This window comes from Juglans microcarpa x Juglans regia, chromosome 3D (genome assembly GCF_004785595.1).
Source record: "Juglans microcarpa x Juglans regia isolate MS1-56 chromosome 3D, Jm3101_v1.0, whole genome shotgun sequence".
Lineage (NCBI taxonomy): Eukaryota > Viridiplantae > Streptophyta > Magnoliopsida > Fagales > Juglandaceae > Juglans > Juglans microcarpa x Juglans regia.
Genome location: NC_054598.1, coordinates 34,603,511 through 34,611,784, shown reverse-complemented (window position 1 = coordinate 34,611,784; position 8,274 = coordinate 34,603,511). Strand labels below are relative to the sequence as shown.

Below are 8,274 nucleotides of genomic sequence, written 5' to 3'. Positions count from 1 at the left end.
CACGTATCTGCTGTACACTAAAACATTTGGTAGACTTATATCAGACTTTCATTAAAGAAAAGAAAAATGAGGTCGAAATGAATTTTACTGATCACAAGAATCCAGTAGATCCAACTTATACCCCAAATGGAATGGATCTCACCCACCTGGATGTTTCTGATTTCTTTGTGAACCTCAACGAAAATACAGATTTTTTGATTGGTGATGGTTATGGTTACAACAATTAATTTTTCTTCTTTGTCTTGAAATCACATTTTATTTCGGTTATTATCTTCGAATATATTGTAATTTTTCTTTAAATTAATAAAGTTTTATATGTGTTTTGCTTTATAAGGAAGCATGAATTTTTTTGATGAATTGATCAATTTGAAGAAAATTGGTGGAAATATATGTCTTGCAGCTAGTGGTACCACACATACAATTTTTAAAGATAAGAAATATTTTTAATGTTTAACATTGAATAGAGCTATTGTCAATACCATATCCGGTTCTTCGAACCTAATTAAAAGCTCCGGAAGAGCAAATATAATATTACCAGAATGAACAAAATTTTGTATTGACGATGTTTTGTATTCTTCAAAATCTATAAGAAATTTACTAAGTTTTAAAGATATTCGTTGTAATGGTTATCATGTTGAAACCATCAATGAATGCAGTAATGAATATCTTTATATTGCTTCTATAATTTCAAGTCAAAAACTCATATTGAAAAATTGCTAGCTTTCTCTTCGGGCTTATATTATACAACTACAAATACAATTGAACCAATTATTATAATGCCCGGAAGTGCTCTGATCCAAAGATCTTTATGCTTTGGCATTATCGCCTTAGACATTCGGGATCAATTATGATGCGATGTATATTTGAGAACTCACATGGACATCCTCTAAAATTTCAGAAGATTCTTTTATCAAGTGATTATTCATGTGCATTATGTTCTCAAGGAAAACTAATTACCAGACCATCCCATTCTAAGGTAGCAATTGAATTTCCGTCATTTTTAGAAAGAATTCATAGGGACATGTGGGCTAATACATCCATCATGTGGACCATTTAGATATTTTATGTTATTAATAGATGTAACAACTAGATAGTCATATGTTTGTCTACTCGTTAATAGTAATGTTGCATTTGCTAGACTTCTTGCACAAATAATTAGATTACGAGCTCAATTCGTGATTATCCAATCAAGTCTATTAGATTGGGTAATGTAGGAGAATTTACATCTTAAACCTTTGATGATTATTGTATGTCATTAGAAATTCATGTTGAACATTCAGTTGCCCATGAACATACTCATAATGGTTTGGCCAAGTTGTTTATTAAACGACTACAATTAATTGCTAGACTTTTGCTTTTGAAAACAAAACTACCTGTTTTTGCTTGGAGACATGCAACTTTACATGCTGCATCATTAGTTTAGATTAGACTAGCTGCCCATAATAAATACTCTCCATTGTAACTTGCTTTTGGTCAATTATCAAGTATTTTTCATCTTCATATTTTGATTGTGCTGTTTATATTCCGATTGTAGCTTTCAAATGCACTAGGATGGGCCCTCAACGTTTCAGCAATCAAATGTACATTGGATCATTTTTCTCTTAAGCATGGCATCAACACAAAAACCATTTCAAACCTCCCATTTTCCCTATCTAAGCTGGCATTTACAGTAAATTCAAAATTTCAAAGGACTGTTTTTTCCTTTTTGCAGCAAAATTTTCAGAAAATTAAATAGATCAAATAAAAGTTGGGCCTTTTATTTTTTTTATTGAAACAGTGTTTTTCCTTCCATTTGAGACTCATATCTGCATCCGATGAACATGAACCTAGAAACCCAGCAGCTACTTTGGGTTGATTAAGCATTAAGAACGAACTTTATATTTGAAATTCCAGCTATCGCCACTGCATTGCATATCTATCAAAAGAAGATTAAACATTATGAACAAACTTTATATGCACATCAAGGGACATAAATGATTACCAATGTTAGGACTGTTCACTCGGGTTCAGGATCGGATATCCGAATATACCACATATTTCATTATTTGGTATTTATACATTATATTACAAAACACAAATTATAATATATGAAATTACATATCAAAAGTGGATTACATAGAGCCACCAATACATAATATGTCTGCTTCATGCAATCAATGCATTCCTCCACAATTGAATTTAGTTTCTGATGATTTCCTGTCTCAGAACAGCCATTGTTGGTCCAAGCTTATCTGCAAGATGTATTCAACAGAAAGGTTTGTGATTATCTGCATGTATGTACATGTTGAAACAAAATCAATATATCATTTGAATTATTAAAATTGACTTAAAAGCTACATTAATTAACCAAAAAATAAAGGTGAAAACTGCAACTCTGTGGCATTAGTTGAATCTGGGACTACATGCACATCCCTTCATTAAAGAAATAACAAGGAAACAAAAGAAAAAGGTAGAAATTAATATCTTACCATAACTGATAGGGGTGAGGCATACATGATATTGGAGAATATGGTAGTACCAAAGCCACAGAAGAGCTTCCTGTTCTTGACATGAATTAATGAACACTTCCAATTTTTTATTCCTGATCCGATCTAATAATTTATTTACTTTCTTTATCATTCCTAGGTTAATTTCCCCAAAATTTCCTTAATATTGACCCGATAGCCACCAGCATCCACTAGTTTGGGATCCTCTTGCAAATCTGGCAACAAAAGAAAAATTCTTTAAAATAAAATAGCAAATCTAGCCAAACAGAGCAAAAAGTAGAAGAAGACGGCCATGAAAAACAGATCTTCGATCGGCAGAGGAAGAGTGACACAAGCTCGACGATTCGGTGATGAAGGAGATGATGATGATTTAGCAATGAAGGAGATGACGATGATTCGGCGATGGAGATGACGACGATTCGGCAATGGAGATGACGACGATTCGGCAATGGCGATGGGGTCACGATGATGGGTCAAGGGTTAGTGGGTCACGATGAAGGAGGCTAGGGTTTCTCTACTGCCTGAAGTTCATAGAGAGAGAGAGAGAGAGAGAGAGAGTCTGCAGAGGAGGGGGAGTACTGGAGAGTCGGGGCCTAGGGTTTTTATTTTTATACAACCCAAGTACCAGGTTTAAACTTTAAACCCGAGTGTCAAAATTGTACCTGGACCGCATAGATCTGAGTTTTGAGATGCAGGTACCAGCCCACCAGATTAAATGCAGGCCGAAACCTAGTTATCCGGGTTCTAGACCGGGCCGGCCCGGATGAACAGTCCTAACCAATGTATTACACTATTGATATCTAGTTGTTTTTAGAGCCCCATTTAATATTTCTTATCATTGGTCGATACCCTTTCTAGTTTCTGCATTTTTTGGTAAATCCTTCTTAGTCTCTACAGAAACAAGAAAATCAGAAATAAAATTACAAGAGAATAATAACATACCCCAGAGTGTTGTTGATTAAGACCAACATTAGCCTCAACAATCATGTAACCACTAGGGCCAGAAGACTCTGAAATTCAATGGGGAATATCAGTTTAATGCAACTCCTTTCCAGTCATGCATTAGCAGGCAAAAGAATGAAAGACTACTAGCATTAGAATCTGTAGGGAAAAATGTAGGTAGTCGGGTCCATCGACCAATTAAAACCATTGACCATGAAGGAAAAAAAAAGTGTTAAAAATAGAAGGGAGGGGCAACGGATGGAGTTTTATGAAGCCAAAAATTATTTTGTGGAACATAAGGGGGCTCAGTTTTTCCCAACTTGTGTCTTTTGTTGTTTTCTCTACTCATGCAATTTCATTTCATATACCAATGGATATTGAGTTCTAAAATAAGTTAAAGAGCCTATACATTATGACTCTGGATGACAGAGTTATTTTGGAACATTATATAAACAGCTCTTGCTCTCTTTCCACTCAAGAAAATTATGAGGTTTATCAAAACAAACGAGAGTATGGGGAAAGAAGATCAAGTTGCTCAACACTAACACTAAAATAAATAAGATTTTCTTGTAATAATTTTGAAATTCATCGATCGAGCTGAGGGTTTAAAATAAGAAAAGGAAGTGATCAACATACCCCATAACTGCAATGCAGCATCTCTGTCAATTGAGCTACCAAGTTTTTCCAGATACTTCCAAAATTCATATACATTGTGATATTTCCATATCTTGCGATAGGGTTGTTTGCCATATAAAGGGGCCTTAACTTTAAACACGGATGATCACACTGTTCCACACACATGCTAGGACTTGGTTCAAGTATTAGACAACCCAGTCGCACCATGCAAACCAGTAAAGCTGAATTGCTTAGCCAGGTATCTCAAATTCTCTCAATCCAGCTTTTTCCAGCTTCTCTTGTGCCCACTTCCTTGACTGCTTCCCTCGCCTTGCTTAAACTATCCCACAATCCAAATGTTGCATAAACATTGCCAAGTGTCACATATACTGAAGGGTCTTCTGGTGAGGATGCAAGAAGGTGTTGAGTAATTATATTAACCAGTTCCATATTCCTGTGGGTTCCACAGGCCCTAAGCAACGAGAACCATATGGCTTTGTTAGGCTCAAAAGGCATGTCAGCAATCAAATTTTCTGCCTCTTTGAAGTATCCAGCTTGGCCAAGAAGATCAATAATGCAATGATAGTGCTCCAATTGCGGTTCCACTCTATGTTCTGTTTTCATGGACTGAAATAAGGTCCGCGCCTCTTCAACCAAGCCAGCATGTCTACAGGCAGAAAGAACACCTGTAAAGGTAATTTCATTTGGCTTCAAACCCAACTCTACCATCTTACAAAAAATTTTAATTGCATCCATTGATCTTCCATTATGCCCACATCCCACAATGATCCCCGTCCAACACACAACGTCCTTTTTTGGCATGGAATCAAACAAAGCTAACCCATCTTCAATATCACCACATTTTGAGTACATGTCAATCAGAGCTGTTACTGTAACCTCCTCTGTGTCATATCCACTCTTAACACAGTAAGCATGAGTCTGTTTTCCACTTCGAATAGATGCTAAACTTGAACAAACCTTCAGAACATTTGAAACAACAAACTGATCTACATCAAGACACAAATTGACCATATCTTCGAAAAGGGAAAAGACCAGTGAGCCTAAACCCATTCTAGCACACCCTGCAACTAAACCAGACCAGACTACAATATCTTTCTTCTGAAGCCTAAGAAATAATCCTAGGGCGTCGCTAATATTTCCTTGCTTTGCATATAGATCAATAAGAATGCTTCCAACAACATTATCTAACCCATACCCATTTGTGACAATCAAACCATGCACTTGACGACCAAGTCTTAAATTACATAAGTGGATGCAGACTTTTAAAGTACTACCAAAAGTATAGGAATCAAAATATACAGCCCATTGATGGATTTGTGAAACCAGGTTGAAAGCAGCTCCATATTGCTCATTGACAACATATCCAGACAGCATAGAATTCCAAAGTGCCATGCTATCACAAGCAGAAGCATTACACCCAGAGCATAGATTAAATAGCTTTATTGCTTCATTTAATATATTACAATTTGAGTACATATCAACAAGAGCTGATACAGTAAAACAGTCAGACTCATAACCTGACTTAACAACATGTGAGTGAATCTGTTTACCAGAAGCTATGAAACCATGGCTACAGCACGATTTAAGAGCGCAAGGAAATGTGAATCCATCAAGCTTAAGGCCTTCTCGGTGCATCATGTGCACAAAATCTAATGCAAGATGGCTTCCATTATCTGCAAAACCAGCAATGATGCTGTTCCAGGATACAACATTCGGTTCTGGAATTTGATAAAACAAATCCACTGCCTCTTCCATCAAACCTTCTTTACAGTACCCTGAAATGATTGTGTTCCAAGTAATTGCATTCTTGCACAGAATCTCAGCAAAAACACTCCTGGCATCGGTCAAACTTCCACATCTGACATACATGTCCAAAAGGCTATTCATCAAAACAATGTCAAACTGGAATTCACCTCCAGAAACTCTCTTATGAATTAATTTTCCCAATTCCAAATCACCCGCCAGACCACATGCTTTAAGAGCTGCAGAGTACATAAACCCATTCGGTTCCTCTGAACCGAACTCTAACATCTGATTATATATTCCAAGAGCTTCCTGAGGTTTTCCACTACTAGTATACGCAGAGACCATGGTGGTCCACGAAACCACATTTCTTTCAAGCATCTCATCGAACACCTTGTGTGCATATTTCAGATGACAAAACTCCACATACATGGATATCAGATTGTTGGCAAGGAACACATTATTCAAAACCCCGGTTTTGATCAAATCAGAATGAAGTCTTCTGCCATGATTGAGAGCTTGAACTCTCCCGCAGTGGCGCAAAGCTATTGCAATGCGGTTCAAATCCATGATTCCCCACAGTGGCGCAAAGCTGTTGAAATGGACTTTCGTGTCCATTTATAAGCACTTAAAAAACCCATGTGTTTAAGAGCAAGCACCACAGAAAACAACAATACTCCTTCATACAAGGAAATAAGCAGTTATCCTCATTCAAAATAACAATCAGAACATGACATAAATGCTTCCACACTGCATATAAATGAAATATTGGATTAGCATTATTGCAGAATCTCAGCTGCCAACCAAAACCAATAGACCATCCAACTGCTACAACTCTAAGCTTCATTAACATTTTGTGGCAAGAGAACATACTGCAGCCACTGAAATAAGGATTAAGAATTCTTCCTAGGAACTTGACCACAATAGTACTCGTGAATACAGATCACTGTCCAACATCATGTACAACCAATAAAATAATAACTTTTACCATTTTAATAAGAAGAACAAGTTTTCGCTAGCATAATCTTATTCAAGTTACATTCATTCTAAATAATTGTCTCATTTTCTAGATGCATACAACCACACAACTTTACATACAAGTTCCAATACATATTTCCTAACACTAAAAATTCTAAGAAATGCAGGTTATAGGTGCAGAGAGTTAGCCATACCAACCAATAACATTCACTGTTTCGAGACTCGAAGAAAATTTTAACAGCTCACTAACTATGCAAATAGCAAACCGCAAGGAAAATAGGTGTAGTGGACGATTTATGTTTTTTTATTATAACTAAGTCCATAGAAACTACAGAATAAATAGATAAATCCATTTTTAAATAAGATCCAAAACCCAGGCTACCGAAATCACAGTAAAATTCAACTCAAAATTGAAAAGAAAAAAAAAAACCATCTCATATATTAACAGTGAGACAGTCAAGTAGTAAAATACATGTGTAAGCTAAAACAAAAGAAAAACAGAGACAGATTGTAAAATAAAAACTTAGATACCTCGGATGAACTCGCTTCGTACAGAGGAAAACAACTAGTAGAAGAATAAACTAAAAGAAATTCCTTAGGCAAACCGAAGAACAGAAAAGAAAAAGAGAAAAAAATAAGAGCTTTCTAGATCTCATTTAGCCGTCGACTCCCTACATAACCAGCGTATGAGATGAATTGGAATCCAAGCTGCCCAAAATATAAAAGAGAAAAAATAAAGTTTCTCTCTTTATTTTTTTTTTTTATTATTTTTTTATTTTGTGCATGTTAACTTTCCCGTTTGGTCATTAAAAAAAACGAATAGTTCAGAGAATATTAGAAGCTTCATTTAAAACTAGTTCAGCTAAAGTTTCCATCAGTTTTCTCAGCTGCCAAACAGAAGTGGATGATAAATCCGATATGAATCGCGAGTTCGATCAAACCTGATGATGCAACGGAGCGAGAGAACGAAAGGCCGTTGGCTGCGAAAACGAATTTGCGTAGAGAAAGAGAGTAGAGGAAGTTCCGAGCAGGGAAGAGTCGGAGTAGAGTTCTTCTAAATACTCGAGCCCTGTTTTTACGCACGAATAATGCTAGAGCTCCCGCCGGAGAACTAGCATATATATTTTTTTAATATTTTTTATTTTATTGGTAATTAAAGAAATATTTTTTAATAATTTTTTTTTTACTTTCTAATTAAAGAAATATTTTTAATGTTGTTTTAAATTTATTTTATTTTAAAAAAATATTAAAAAAATTTATATAAAAAATAATTAAAAAAAACACATAAAAACATATAAAAACACATGCTATAACTTCAACGGGAATCCCAACGAAAGCTGTAGCATCATCTTTTTACGCACCACCACACCTATTAGGCTATTAAACTAGCGCCTATGTGGCTTTAAAAAAACAAAAATCAATAAATATACTTTTTTTTTTATATAAATAACAATATACATTAATTTTTAATTTTTTAATAAATAGCAAG

General features: G+C 35.3%; 1 protein-coding gene across 1 annotated transcript; it reads right to left on the bottom strand.

Annotated features, from left to right (window-relative positions):
* Nucleotides 1-2,036: 2,036 nt before the first annotated feature.
* LOC121256647 (pentatricopeptide repeat-containing protein At4g08210) lies at nucleotides 2,037-7,549 on the bottom strand. The gene is made up of 4 exons (XM_041157489.1): nucleotides 7,317-7,549; nucleotides 4,065-6,557; nucleotides 3,429-3,496; nucleotides 2,037-2,231 (listed from the first exon to the last, which is right to left on the bottom strand). The coding sequence occupies exon 2, from the start codon at nucleotides 6,423-6,425 to the stop codon at nucleotides 4,308-4,310; it is 2,118 nt and encodes a 705-aa protein (XP_041013423.1). The 5' UTR covers nucleotides 6,426-6,557; nucleotides 7,317-7,549; the 3' UTR covers nucleotides 2,037-2,231; nucleotides 3,429-3,496; nucleotides 4,065-4,307.
* Between the last annotated feature and the right edge of the window lie 725 nt (nucleotides 7,550-8,274).